The sequence below is a fragment of the Gavia stellata genome, chromosome 3 (genome assembly GCF_030936135.1).
Source record: "Gavia stellata isolate bGavSte3 chromosome 3, bGavSte3.hap2, whole genome shotgun sequence".
Classification (NCBI taxonomy): Eukaryota; Metazoa; Chordata; class Aves; order Gaviiformes; family Gaviidae; genus Gavia; species Gavia stellata.
Genome location: NC_082596.1, coordinates 20,849,933 through 20,865,841, shown reverse-complemented (window position 1 = coordinate 20,865,841; position 15,909 = coordinate 20,849,933). Strand labels below are relative to the sequence as shown.

At 36.2% G+C, this 15,909-nt stretch overlaps 1 protein-coding gene across 1 annotated transcript in view; it reads right to left on the bottom strand.

Annotated features, from left to right (window-relative positions):
• ANGPT1 (angiopoietin 1) overlaps positions 1-15,909 on the bottom strand; it is a 170,486-nt gene that overhangs the window by 70,439 nt on the left and 84,138 nt on the right. Inside the window, exon 4 of the mRNA XM_059815195.1 lies at positions 6,715-6,947. Coding sequence (XP_059671178.1) covers positions 6,715-6,947 — 233 coding nt within the window. The remainder of the gene's footprint in view (positions 1-6,714; positions 6,948-15,909) is intronic.

Here is a 15,909-nt window from a genome sequence, read left to right as displayed (position 1 = left end):
GATGTTTTCTGTATTCTCGAACAGACATACTGTCAACCTTAGCTGAAGCTATTTGTTTTTACACATTCGGGGATCAACGTAGGACTTCATGAGAGATTAAGGTAAGTGTGGAACACCAGATGGCTCAGGGCATTAAATGAGGTTTTGTTTAAAGCTCTGGTGTGGTCACTCCAACTTTGTCAAGTCTGTGTTTTTTAATTCATACTTAATTAAGAAAAATAACCTTAATAAAAAAATTGGAATCCATAGATGAAAAGCATCATGTTTTGTTATTACGTTATAGTATGTTATAACACATTGGTAACAAAAATGCAATTTCAGGTATAAAAAAAAAGTCAGTCACTTTATTCATGCATTCTTTTCTTAAAAACATGTTTTAAGCACACTTCTGATCCACCTCAGACATACAGCTTGCAGATAAATTTGGTCAGAAACTTCTGTGCATCTAGCAAAACTCTTATGTTTTTGCTTCTATGCTTCAGCAGAAAAATAATGAAGTGACTGATACGCCATACTTTAGGTTTCTGCCTCAGTAGTTATATCTCATCATGTTGAAAAAAACCTTAACAATGTCAAGGATGAGGTACAAAGAGGAGGCAAGTACTTAAGGGATGAAAAGATATTGTTAAGGAAATGGTACCAGACAAAACATGCTGTCACCTCAAAATATAGCTCAAATGAGTACCAATATTATTCTTTCCATGCACAGAAGAAAAATGACCAAGAACTGTATCATACAACCTTACTTTTCTACACAGCTGCCTAAAATCTATTAGATTTAAATGTCCTCATTATTGCATTCCAATATATGGCTGAATAAATATAATATAGAAAATCTGTTGCTGAACACAGTCCAAACATTAAGATTTAAAACTACCTTTCAGAACACCTGAATCTGTTATTCTGTCCTGGGATTCCCACTGGGATTTTTTTTTTTTTTTTTTTCCAAATATTAGCTTGTATTATATAAGGTGTCTTTGAAGTCTTTCTAATGAAGTAGGCCAGCATCACTGCTGGGGTAATTCTGCTTATGTCAGTGGAGTTTCCCCTGTGCCTGTAACCTTTGGGTCATTTCTCTGAAGTTCTCGTTCTATTCTCACTCTCTTCACTTCAGCATAAATTTTAACATCATAACAACTGTGATCTAAGAAGTGGAATAGACTACTTACTGTTTAATGTTTTGAATAAATCAATTGCTATGCCTTTTAGAAGCATGAATTCCATTCAACTAAACTTTTGGAGGTATTTACTTTTCCTGCATAATTTTCTAAAAATACCCATAACCCAGGAGATTTGTACCTTTTCAGAAATGCCAGACCCACTAACCATGTTATTTACTTCATGAACTCAATAGGCACTTCTGGAGAGGTAAATTCCTAGCATACATGTGTATTACTTTGAGAATTAAGCTTTGCTTCTCATCAGCATTCAAGAGGAAGCTAATGCTTCATTTCTCTCCTACTAGGAGGTCACAAAACCAGACATTCATGACAAAACTTTCTCTACTGTTCCATTAGTCCTCTGAAGTATACAAGTTTAGACCAAACATTTTCATAAGGTATGTTACTATGCAGTCTGACAGACAACATAAAAAACAGGAAAAGGAAAATAAGTTTATGATTAAATACACTTCCCCATTGAATTTTTACATTCCCTTATTCTGTGGGTAGGAGTACTTGGGCAGCTATCTTAAGTTATACAAATTAATGTTAACACAATAGACACTCTAAGTCTATTTTCTCCTACTGGAAAAAAAAAAAAGAAAAAATATATAAATTTGAAAATATATGTGACTTTTGACTGGGCACATTTTGTGATGTTTGGCTTGGAACATAATTTCCCACTGGACCAATACAGTCTCTTAATTACTGGGTTTGAACTTGTACACACTTCCGTGATGATGATATTATTTATTGCTTAATATAATTTGTAGTGTATTCCTTGTATTTTTCTTTTTGAGTAATATTTGTGTGAATCTCTACTTAGCACTACATATCCTTTTTGTAAGTAATTTTTCTGATGTGAAAGCTTAGAAAGTCTGTCACTAAACCAGTTACTGTGTTACACATTTATTGTTTGACAGTGACAGCAGTGTGCCAAAATGCTTTATCCACCCTCAGACAAATAATATTCAAAGTAGTATGATGAATGAACAGTTTAAAGAAAACAATAATCACAAAATCTTTCATGACCTTTGCAAAGAATGATGTGTTCTCTATCCAACTCTTCTACAGGTGAAGGACTTCTACAGTCTTAGAGACAGTTGTGCAATATCTGTATGGCAATTAATTAAACCTTCACCTCAGTGTTTCTATTTCTCTGTCTTTTGTTGGGGAAAAGTAAAAGTTTCAGGCATTTATCTATATTTGAATTTGGAAATTACTTATTCTTTCAAAAGTTACTTTAACTTTTCACCATATTGAACAATCATTTCAATTCGAAGTCTAGTGTCTGAAAGTACTGCTTTTTTAGAAATTCTGTTTTAGAAATTTATTGGCAGCCACTGTCAAGATTGTTGGCCCTGCCTAAAAAATACATAAACAATGTGACAAATCTGTTTAGCCATAGACACATGCCAAAATGGAGACATGTGATTCCCCATGGTATGCTGTGTATATTTGACTCTCTGTAGGCTTTGTGACCTATTAGAGTGTCTATTTTAAGGATTACATGCCACTGAAATCCTAGAATTGCTCACACTGGGACAGGGGTGGGTGGTATTTTGGAAACCAAACTCACAAACAATTCCAAGTTTTACAGGTAGGCCCCATCCCAAAACCGGTCTGTACCAAAACTGACACTGAAAGTGGGATCTGGATTTTGTATTTAGGTCCATCTATATTTTAAAAATTTATCCTTTGTGTGGCTTTTAGTTTTTTCTGTCTTCCTCATTTGCCTTTATATCCTTCAGAAATTCTCCTAAAGTTTGTTTAGCCACAGTGAAAGTACCAAAGCAGATTTCTTAGGGTTGTCATCCAGTACTAGGGACTATGTTAGCTAAGCTTCTCAGAGTGTAAAACCAAACAAAACCAGTTTCTGTTCAGCCCTGTATCTCCCTCTACACTGTTCAGCTGTATTATTCACAGGATCCTCACAGGCAAACTTCTGAAAGTTTCCCAACTTATTCAAATTAATCTGAAAATAAGTCTTCTGATAGGATTATGTCATTACTGGAGGAAATTTATCTCATGCCTTGTAATAAAAAGACAATGGGTATCACCACCTTGGTTTCAAATGAAGTTGTTTATCTGTATTATTATTATTTTGTCAAAAACAGTTTTAAAATAACTCATTTCAGTTTCACAAATTGGAAAATCCTGAATACTATGACTTATGCGAAGAAGAACATGATTTTCCTCTTCTGTGACTTATCTTGGGGGAGATTTTTAGGTTTCTTGATACTGATAATAGTTTTTAAAATTTATACACATACATGTAATAAAAAATATGTCAACTTACATTTTTAATTTATGGTTGAAAATCCAACAAAGGCACTTAAAGCCATTCTCAAAATACCACAGAGTTTAGACATACTTTGCAGTATCTCCAAACTCCTGTGCTCATCCTCAGGAAGTTACTCACCTTTGACAATCTGGCCTTCTAAACTTGATGCTTCGCTTATGTTGTGCTTCCTTTCAAAGATGAGTGTCCCTAGTTAAAAGCCTGAAGGTTTTAAGGGGACCCATTCTTTGCTAGCTTTTCAACTTTCTAATAATTTAAAAATCTTGATCAATCTCAATGATATCTAGCAACCTCTACTTAACTTAATCAAGTACTATCTTTTATCCATGGAAAATATCTCTCAATGTTACTGGCTCTTCCTTTTCTCCCTACCATTATTTATTTTGTATACTTCCATAACACCATCCTACATACCTTCTTTCTCATCTAATAGTTCTGTATGTTACAGCTCTCTCTACTCATATGGAAATCGTTCCAGGTCTCTAATTATTTCCATTGTCCTATTCTTTTCTGGACCTTTTCCATTTCTGCTATATCCCTTATGAAATTAGATGACTAAGATTTACCAAAATATAAGATAGAAGGGGTGTCACTGATTTATGTATCACATTTTGTTATTCTCTATCTCCCAATAAACACCAGTTCTCACAGCATATTTTACATTTTGAACATTAGTGCACACATAAAGACGTATGTTAAGACTACCTAAACTTCATATTTTTGTGTGAATTTAGAGTAGCTCCAGTTTTACTTCCCAGCATGCATACTTTTCTATCTTCAACATATATTTGCACAGACTGAAGCTGGTATTAATTTTTGGTACAACCAAATCCTTTTGTCTTCAGCTTTCATTAGAGCAGTCTTGTGCTCCAGGATAATATTATTATTTTAACTTAAGCTGTCTGGCTCCTTTTTCAGCTGAGAATGTACTTACCAAAAATGTTGGTCAGCTAGACTTAAGCACCCAGTAAGTGGAAACATTCCTGCAATTATTTCTCTTTAAATTATTATCTTTAAACAAAAAAGGTATCCAAGGAAAATTCTGCACATGTTAATACACAAAAGGTAACAGAGTCCAAAACCAAGGGTTTGAGTTAGGCTATTAAAATTATATTTAGGCATTTAACTGTGCAGAGCATCTTTTGCTTCCACAGTTCCTCAGAAGTAAAAAAAAAGCTGAAAAATCAGGTTTTCAGGCACCTGAATTTGTACCCAAGAGCCAATTTTTAAACATCCACTTCTGTAATTCTCACTTGAAGTTTTTATAAGAAGCAGCTGAGGAAACTTAGTTTAGGAAAAATGTTGGTTTGTTTGGGTTTTTTTTTCTTTGAATCAAATTCATAATTATTTGAAAATCTGTTTCTAACCTTAAAAAGAACTTGCAGTGTACCTCTGTATGAGAATAATATATCTTTCATTTTTATATTAATTTTAAAGTACTCCTGAGCTCTATTAGAACACTCTGAACACAGCTTTGCCAGGTTTCTTTGCCAAAAGACCATAAAACATAATAGAGGATTTGCATTGCATCACAATGTTCCTCTACTGATATGAGAACAGCCTACTATGAAGGATGTTATTTAATTCAAAATGCTGGGGAACTGTGTAACAGAGTAAGCAGAAGGGAACATTTAGAATGAACATGAGGGGGAAAAAAAGTTTAAAAAAAAACCCCAGCAGTCTAGCAACACAGGCCTGAGCATGCAACACTTCCAAAGGAAGAGATGTAATCCTTGTCACTGGAGCAGTTCAGATTTAAGCCACACAAGTTGCATGGGAATATGCAGTAGAGAGCAAACCCACACTGCCTTGAGCTGAATGGTTTGAATGATCTAATACGTCCTTCTGCCTCTTAAACATAGTATTGAATAACGATGCAGGTAACAAGGTTTTGATTGGGGGGATGGGGTTGTTGTTTGAGGTTTTTGTTTGGTTTTTTTACTTTTTGTTTTTTAGATGATTTATGGCACTTAGAGCGCTAGAATTACAATGAGTAAATATGCTGAGCTCTTCAGACTGCTGGTACTTAACCTTGCATAGACCTCTTTCATCCATGTTTCCACACTCACTGAATGACTAGCGCAACTCTCACATCTACAGTTTCTCTCTAAGTTTACCCTGTACCCTTTCTCAGAAGGGTTTTGATGGCTTCTTCCCAGATGGATATTATTTTCTTTCCTCAACTTTCTTTCACCCAGTATTTCTAACCCTCTGCATGCCGTACCATGCAAGGTTGTTAATCCCCTTTTAGCTGTTGTTATTCTTAGCATATGCCTTTTCACTTATAGTCTCCCTTACGTATCTTCTTCCCTCTCTTCTGTATGACCTTGCCTTGGTTTTCATAGTTACTAATTTGTTCTTTCTGGTGTCCCATTTCCACCCTTTACGGTGGTCTCCATTCACTCATCTCCCTTGACCAGTTCTGGTAAAAGTAATTTCTTTCCAGAGACATTCTGCACTGTCTTTAACATTTGAAAATTGAAATCCTACCTGAATTTCTTTCTCAGTCTCTGTAAGAAATCTGTTTACTAAGAAAGGCAGACTTGAGGAGAATTGTCCTAGAGTCTTTGTCAGCTCCTTCTTTCAAAAGATGTTATTCTGTTATTTCTATCTTTTGTGTTCGGAGTGTGCCTAATGCACCCAGAAACAAACAAAATCCAGCAAGGCAGAAGGAAGAAAAATGATCCCTTATTATAAACAAAATCTCATTCAAGAGAAGAGATTAATCTTTTGGAAGTCTACAGCACCATAAGTGCCTACATCCAAGTTCATCAACATTATAACCCATATATATGTATAAAGTTCTGGGTTACCTTCCTTTGTTTGGTACCCTGTTCTCTCCATTGACTGTAAAGTAAGTCTAGAGTAAATTAGGTATAGGCATCTATAAAATTAGCATCCACAGTTGGTTGGATTACTCCCAGCAGAAGGAGACAGATGCTCAGAGGAATAAATCAGTATTGCTAATGTGAAGTCAATGGAATTATGGCCTAGATCAGCTATGGTCAAGTATAACAACTCAATGATATTAAATTAAAAAAATCAAATTATTGCTGTTAGTATAAGGGTTGGCCTCAGCACTGTCTGAACTTTATTTGATTTGTGGGTTCTCATCAGCTCATTTGTTGTCAGTTATAATGTCCTTTTCTTCCTTGGAACAAGCTCATTAAGTTCTGCCTTTCCAAAAATTCAGAACTTACTTCAGAAGAAATTCCACAGAACTTCTAATGTTTTATAATGCTACTTTCTTACCTCCTTCCTTGGAACAGAGTGTGATCAGAGTGTGAACTGTATCCATCAATTCAAGCTGCTGTTTCTGCAGGACACTGTTATTGCTTGTTGCCTTGTTTAACTGCTTCTCTAGTTCCTGGATTATGTAGCTTTGTCGTGTGACCAAGCTTTGTAGATTCTCCTTTTCCTCCTTCAAAGTGTCCAGCTCCTCTTTATGCCTTTCTTCCATTTCTAAAATTCTGTGCTCAAGTAAACTAAAGTGAAATAAAACAATTAGTAGATATTATTTCATGACAACATATTTATTAATACATAAACCAGAACTATTTTATTTTTCACCATAGAATTCAGTACATAAATCATTTATTCTAAAAAATGTCACGTCTACTAATTCAGCCCATTGTTTTTCTCTACCATGCAGCCAACTGTAACTGATCTCTAACGTTCCGTTTTGTGACATTTGCCTGCTGTAGTCCTTAGAGCAAAGAGGACGGAACTGCCTATCTAGTTGTTACGCCCATCCAAGTGCACGAGCCAGTAACATATTTGTATATAGAAGTTCAGACAGAAAATCCTAAGAGGTAGGCAAAGGAGGGAGAAAAGCAGGGCATTGAAGAGGACATCATTTGTAGTATGGATGGGTCAGTATGATAAGAGAAAAAGTCAGGGGTAAACCAAGGAAGAGTTTGTGAAGGGTCTTACCACTGAATGGAAGATAAGCATTAGGAGCTATGGTACCATCAAGAGATATAGAACCCACAATAAAAGTACCATTTGATGTGGTCTGTGAAGTTGGGAAAGGAATTGTATACCAGATGAGTGGTATCTGCTTTCACATTAAGAATAGTACTGTTTCCCCAAAAGATAAATCAGAAGTTTGCATTTTAAGGTAGGATTCCCTTGTTTTCCTTGAGTCCACATAGATATTCCCTCCCCTCCTCCCCACCACCCCGCCCCGCCCCCCGCCTTTTCTGGTTCCACAAAAGGCTCCTCAGACAGAAAATTGTTGGGCATCGTACTATGCGACCTGCTTACATCAATTTTTATAAATAATTTTACATATGTATGGAAAAACTTTCTCCTGACTAATACTTTTTTTCTAGTACCCTCTCTGTCCTGAGTCGGAAGTATACAATTTACAAAGATCAAAGGCATGTCAGATTATATCTAGAAGAATAGAGGAGTTGTAGGTGTAAAGGACAGCTAATATCTGTCAACAGTGAACAAGAAACTTTTTCAGGCCAGTGCTTTGATGCTGTGGTGGGAGTTTAGCAGAAAGGTTTTATTAATATTATATAAAGAAATTAATTCAATCCCTCTGCTACTTTCTGTTCAGTAATACTACTGTATAAACCAAAAGAGGTGTTTCTCATGTCCATAAACCAACTGGTGGTTACAAACTTGCCAACAAACTGCTTCCTCTTCAACTCAGTCTAAGGTTATATTTATTTGCACTCTCCCCTCACCTTTGTTTTTACTTCTGGATAATAGATCAGTGGCAAAATGCCTGCATAATTTCAGGTCATTTAACCTAACTGAAGAATGTAATAAAATCCATATGGAGTTGTTTCCACTAGATATCACAGAGCCTTAATATGAGCTGTTACAAATGATAACAATGCAAAGATTAAATTCAGGCCTTGGATTTGCTGTAGAAGCTAGAGTAATACAGATTTTTTTTTCTTTTTTTTAAATAAAAGAAACCAAGCAGCAAATCTCTTTTTCTGAAATGTTATAAATGTGGGACTTACAAAGATGCTGAAGAAAATACACTTTGTAATATCAACATATCTAGTTCTGTGTAAAGGGGGAGGAAAAGAAAAGATGGGAAGGGAAAACACTTTCTTGTGGGGTCCCAAACGCAAAGGGGAACATGATATCTCATTCTAAAAGGCTCATTAATTAGTAACAAAAGCATAACAAGATTTAGTGGACTGGAATCAGATGATAGAAAGTTTCAATCTGAAATAAAGTATGGATTTTGAAGTCAAAGACAATAAATTATTTTAACACCTTATCAGATGCGTAGCTGATTTTTTTCATCACTTGAACTCTAACATTAAACACAGTGTCTTTATGCTCCGTATTTACATGGATTTTTTGAGAGTATTTATGTGGAAGTCTTTGAGCTTTGTAATGCAGAAGGTCAGACTAATTAGTTTAGTTAGGCAGAATTGGTTGAAAATGTTCTGATGGAAATAGTTTTAGTCATAAAATACTGTTCAACAAAATAAAAAAATGTTCTATGTGAATTTTATAAGTTCTGTCCACTTTTTCATGGAAATTATAGAAGTGCTCATTTTTACTCCAGATTTTAACTTTTCTGATAGACTATATCAATGCACTTTGGATAGGAACAAGGTGGACCCTGGGCACAGTCTGTGATAGAATGGGTGCTAGGTGTGGCTACATCCCAGTCTGACATCTTACAGTCCATCAAAAATGTTGTGTATTGTCAATGTAAGTGAAGATGCCATTCTTGAAGCTGGAAGGAATATTGTTTTATAGTTAAAGAGTAAGCGAAGACAGAAAAAGTTCCCTTTATCTTTGTCCATACCCTAGTATAGTACAGGACATTTCCCTAATTCCACAACATCCTATCTGCATGTCCACATCTAAATGATTTCTGTATCTGAATGATTTCATGTGAAAGAAAGAGCCTTTGACAGCCACAATTTGCACATTGCATTATTTGTTTCCCACTGTAGTCTTCCTAAGACCATAGCAAATGAACCCATGGTGATGACAGTCTTATTTGTAGCAACACTGGCCATGTCATGCAAGAAGGAAGAAGTTGACAATGTTTAGAGCTTCACAGTTTGGCGTGACAGACAGCAAGCAGATGTTTTACAGCTTCAGTAATAATACATCCTAATATTTATGTGTAGTGTGTCAACAGCATGTGGTAGAAAGATGGGAGTGTCTCAGCACTTGGTTCCTTTACAGTTTTCTATGTAGATTAAAAATCCTGTTATTATGAACTGCAAACCTAAGCTATTTTAAGGAATGCATATGCATTTATACAATCAACTTTCTATATCCATAAATCTACAACAGATAAGAGTAAGTTCTGAGGATAGGACCACTCCCTGTATTCCAGGGAGAAATCCAAAACATTCATTGTGTTTTACTAAGAATCAGTGAGAAAACTTTGGTGAAAGCTCCAAATGAACAAAAGCAAAAACTTCACATGGATTGGGGATTTCTGCACTGGCCTGTTCCAAAAGGAAGAAATCCTTAAACAGCGTGAGAAAAGCTGCCTTTATGGGGAGCCTCCATTGTGGCCAGAATTTTGCATTTGTATTGTTACATTCATATTTATTATAGCTCATTTAATTTTTTTTAAAAAAGTGCTAGAAACCTCATTAAAAAATCTTGAAACAGGTTGAAAACAATTACAAAGATATTTAGATACTTATTTTTTTTAACAGTTGCAAGACCACTCTGCTCTCTCTTTTTTCCTTGGGACATCGGACAACTTCTAATAGACAAATACCATGAAGAAATAACTTTGCTTAGTGCTTGGCAAAGATATTTTCTCAATTTTTTAAAGAGGCATTGTGAAGACAGAGTTAAAATGAAAATATTCCTACTAGTTTTCATTAATGACTATTGCTGACATAAAATATTAAAGAAAACAAAAAGAAGGCTGTCTCTATACCAATTAATCCAACAATCTGTAAAGGTTGACTGAAATTGTTATATAACATTCTTTTATAACACTTTCCAGTAAAATGTTATGGGCATGAAGTAATGACTGGCTCTTGTTTACAGTAAGTTTACTGTCTAAGTTTCCTATACATTTGAAATTCCTATACATTTCCTATATGTTTCAAATTCCTATATGTTTGAAAGCATTACTGACCTAGACAGATGAAGCAGTCATGGGAACTACAAAACTCACAATGAAAATAAATCACCATTCACTAGAAGCATCATATATATATGTGGAATTATTACTGGAGGTGATTTAGAAATTAAAGCTATATTCGCATTTTTAGGAAAGGCACAACTTTGAAGAAACTTTCAGGGTGGAGTATGGCGGTCATGCAAGAGTTCCATCCCACAAAGGTTCCCTAGACAACTTTAGGTGTTGGCAACGCCAGGGGAGTTTGGTGTGCTGACTCTAAGAGAAACTGTATGGAGGGTGGAGCAGAGTGGACAGAGTGGAGCCGCAACCAGGCTCTGTGATAAGACAGGAACTGGAAGGTACTATGGAACGACGAGATGGAGACTCACCCTGATAACTAGGATACGTACCTGGTCAAAGACAATGCTATTGTACAAAGATATAATAACCTTTTTAGTGTGTGTAATGGTGTGTAGTACCTGGGAATGGGCCCCCAGTCTGTCACCTTTCGACAAAATTCTCATTATAATCTCATTATAATACTAAAAAACACAGCTCCATCCCAAAGCTACCCACATCCAAGGTGCGACCACCCCTCACTGAACCTGCGCTCTGAATTTTTCTTGGTCTATACCTTTAAAAGCAAAGCAAGAAACTTTTACACCAATTACAACAAAGAAATATATGACTAGAGTCACTCAAGCTCCACCTGTAAGGCAAAAATAGTATAAAAAGGCTTAAGAGAGGAGGGATGTTAGGGAAGATACCACTGTAGACCTGCTCTGACATCTGGGATCAGTCGACAGGCTGAACCTCTCTTCTGCCACAGTAGGGACGCCTTCGGGTAAGATTCGGGCACTCGGCTATACCAGGTGTTTCCCCAGGAGATTTAGAAACCTCTATAGAGTTGTTTTGTGATTTAGCGTGCTTGTAGCCAGGCTATATTATTCATATTAACACTTGGCTATACCAAGTGTTTCCCCGGGAGATTTAGAAACTTTTGTGATCTAACGCATTTGTAGCCAGGCTATATTACTCATATTCCTGCTATTTGTACCACCTTTGTGGGCAGTAGTTCTATCATCGGCAATCCAAAAGAACTTGTGCATCTCTTGCTTTAATAAACTACACTATTCATTAATCTAGCCATAAGAGTTCTTATTGAATGTGACCAAATTCCTTAAGGGTGGCCATGATAGTTCATGCAATGCAGCTAGACTGAAAGTGTATGGAGTTACAAGTGCATCCATAATTGTTGGGATTCTATATATATATATATATATGTCTATACATATATAATGAACACGATCAGACTTGTAATACAGGAAATTGGGCATCACTCAGAATCTAAGCCTAGCTGCCCCCAGCCCCTCTGATATCTGAGGACAAGCTGGAACGCAAGGGGGTTTATTTTCTGCCAAATTGCTCAGTCCTTTAACGCAACAATATGCATAAATATATACACACATGCACATACACATATGTATGTGTGTTTTTCATAATTATAGCCTTCAATTCAGGGAAACAAATCAGGTATTTGGGGAGCAGAATGAAGTTGTGAAGAAAAAAATAATGTTGTTAACATGGATAAATGCCTATATTATCCATTGGACAATGACTTTTCGGTGTCATTATCTAGAAGACAATTAAATTAAAAACAAACACACAGATCCCAAACCCAAACAAACTTAATTTTCCTAAAGGTTAACCATGATCAATATCTAACCTATTGATCTTGACAAGGCTAGGAATCTATTTTTAACTATATAAACAATGTGTTAACTTTGTCAGGACATAAGCCAGTGGGATGCCTTGGTGCAACTGTGCTGTGTCCAGCTGATTCAGAAAAAGCCCTCTGATAACGCTGGAGAGGGTAGAAAGCCTGTACAGAAGTCAAAGAATGACTTTCAGTGAAAGCTGCTGTCATTTTGAAAGGTGATGAAGTAGAACATATAGAAAGCACTCTGGTAGCTCTCTCGGGAGGAAGGAAAGTCTGGTTTAGACAATCTGCCTTATAAGGTAGGTAGTTTATTCGCTAATCCATTCCAGACCACAGCAGTTTAAGAGATTTTTTTTTTAAAACTTTGTTTTCAGAGGCCTCAGCTTAAACATGTGAGAACAGGAAAGAGACCAGATCTTAGAGATGGACATCTTTTGGATTAAAATAATCTTTAAAAAAATCTGGATTTATTACAAATGCAGATAAAAACATTTACTTTGTTGAGCTATTCAATAAATAAAGACAAGTAATGTCACACTAGAAAAACATTCTTTGGCAGTATACATGTGGTTTTCTTGTAGTATATGTGTATGGGAAGATAAACAGGTAGAGGATTTAAATGCCTACTTTTGAGTGCAAGAATGGTATTTTCTCATTGAGACAGCTTCTTTGTACTTGCTTTTACATGAGTGAAATTTTCCCTGTATTGTTAGGTGCTGACCACTCGTACTTACTTTGGTGGTCTGACATTGTCTGATCACTTTAAGGAAATGTAAAAATATGTGTTCCCATATTTCTCAAGACCAGTAAAGTGATTGGTCACTTAGCATCAGTAAGCCTATTTTTTATACCAGTGACAATTCCATCGAAATCACAACAGTGAAGTGAAAAATCTGGGTTTATCTTTTTAGTATATGTGAAACTTGCAAATAAAACTCATCAGACATATTGTGTTTCCTCATCCTTCACACAGGCAGCTGGAAATCAAGAATCATTCTTGAGTCCTTGCCTTTCATAGGATACAACAGTTCTTGTACTGAACGTGTTAATCCAGTTTGAGTGTCTGCAAATTCAAGCTTGATTTTATGTTTAAATTTCACTGCCACTATTTTTTGCTGGAAGATCCAGAATTCCATTATATTTTTCCTCATTGTTTCATTTGTGTAAATAAAATTTTGTTTTCGCACTTGCATATTGAAACAAGTGGCACACAGTAAGTTAAATGCAGCTGGTACACTCTGGAAAAAAAAAAGGGGGGGGCTCACAAAGGCACTTAGGGAAATCTTTCAAGAATAAATCAAAATAGTTTTTAGAAAGCTCTTTTGGGAGAAAAAATGGCAATGGAAGAAACCACCATTTACATCATAGTGGGTGGGAACCCACAAATCTAAATTATTTATGGCATGAAAGCACTCAATAAAAACATGATTCTGGGGCAAATGTAACTCTACTTATGCCATGGAATATCTTTCACTTCAGTGGGATAAAAAGCAAAAAACTGGCCACTCTTTCCAACAGAGGCAGGAAGTAAAGAGAAAGGCCAAGAATAGATATATTTCTAGTCTAAAGAACATGCATTGGTCCCCTGTTGATATGCAGAGTTCATTTTGTTTAAGGATAATATATAAGTTACCGTAGTACATCAACAATCAGTTATTATTACAATAAGAATTTGCATTACTTTCATCCTAAACCCAGTTCTCTGAAAGTGATTAAGATCATTATTTTTATTTTACATAGAGGAAATTTTAGCACACAGAAAGAAATTATCTGCCCACAGTATACCATCTGTTTTGATTATTTTTGCGATGATAATTGTTTCTACACTCATTCCCACTGTAGTGTACACCTACTGCAAATGAAAGGCCCTTTCCAAAAAAGCTTACAGTCCACGTAGGCAACACAGATAAAAGGAGTGTTCTCTATTTTATTGATTTGAAAGTGATATGGAGAGGGATGAAGGCATTTTAACTGCAAACAAGGACTGAACATAGCCTGATGGGTAATCTATAAGTATTGTTTAAAGTTAAGCAAGCTAAAATCATTGGTGTGTCCAGAAACCTAGTATCTGCTGAGATCACCAAGATTTGTCCCATAGTGAACCTGACGCACACATAATTGATTTCAGGATCAGGACCTACAAGGTCAAGATTACACAGTTCTTTGTTAGGAGTAAATGGTGTTACAGGAGCTGATGATCCATATTTTAGTGTAATCATAACACTGCCCTTTCCCTAATTTTATCACTCCCGAGGAGAGATTAACAGAACCTGGACAATGTATGCCAGGTACATTACAAGATGAATTACAATTCATTACAATGCTTCAACAAGATGAAACTCCATGTGCTTTTTCATTTATCCACATACAACAATACTTCTGAGAGAAACAATTGGGTATAAACTGTGCTTTTTTTTTTTCTTCCAAAAAACCAAGGCAGACCATTTTGTCAAGTCACAGACCATTCCATCATAATGTCAGCCAAGTCAAAGGTCAACTTAAGTAAAACTTATTTATTTACTGGCATGAAGGCTTTACACCCTGACACATTGCTAAGATAAATAAATAAATTCAGATTATTAAGTACACAAGACTCAGTCTTTTGAGCAGCCAATAAAATTTTTTTGCTAACCAGATTGCAGCAAATAAAAATGCAAGTATTTATATGCTTAACTAATGCTTTGGTTAATCCCAAATTGCAATAAGTTTGTAAAACATGCAGAATGAACTGCCTCCTGCACATGCCTACTCTCTCCATGGACTACAGGGAGAGTCCACATACACACTTAATTTTGAGATGGCTGTAGTCAAAGTTAATCCCACACTAACTTATTCATATTTCCAGCTGGTCAAGGGAAATCTGTGGGGTTCAAGAGTTTTCAATGTAATCCAACTCCTCCAGAATAACATTTGCTGGAATTACTGGTTATAAACAGTTGTTAGATTAAATACATTAAATTGGTTTTCATAACCAGTAACAATAATGGTATATTATTTGACCAGCTTTGCAACTAGACGCATTTAGGAAACAAATTTCTTTGTAACATTTTCTATTTTTCATCATTATCTGGTTCTTTGCCTTCTTTTCCCAGTAGCTCCTTGCCCACTGCGGTGTCTTCCTTACATATAACCCTGGGCAAGGTCTTTCCACTTCAGTTGCTGATTCAGTTGCTGGACTCCTGTCCAGCAGCACCGGAGTCACTCTGCCTTTTTTAGGAAACTCTGATCTCAATTTAAACAGTCCACTAAAGCTTGTACAGGGAGTTTCAGTAAATACCTCACTTTTAAAGCTGTTTGCCTTATTTCAATGTCAAATGTAGATACGGGAAATAGAAATCTTAGTCCTAGTCAGACTTACCTCACAGTTGCCCTTCTCTTTCCAGAAGGGAGCTGAGAGTGAAGATGTGGAGTGAAAGCACTCTGTCCTTCCTGCTTAACCCTGGCCGTTACAGAGGCAGGAGTATGAGCCTTAGGTCTCTAGGAGGGCAGCCAAGAAGGAAAATGGCTTTACCCACTGTATTGAGAGCAGGTGCCCAGGTGCAGGCAGTGGGAGCTGCAGGGGTGGCCTCTGTGAGGAGAGGCCGGGCCTGCCCCGTGCTGGACACAGCCTGTTCCAGCCGGTTCCATCCGGCTCCAACAGACCCAC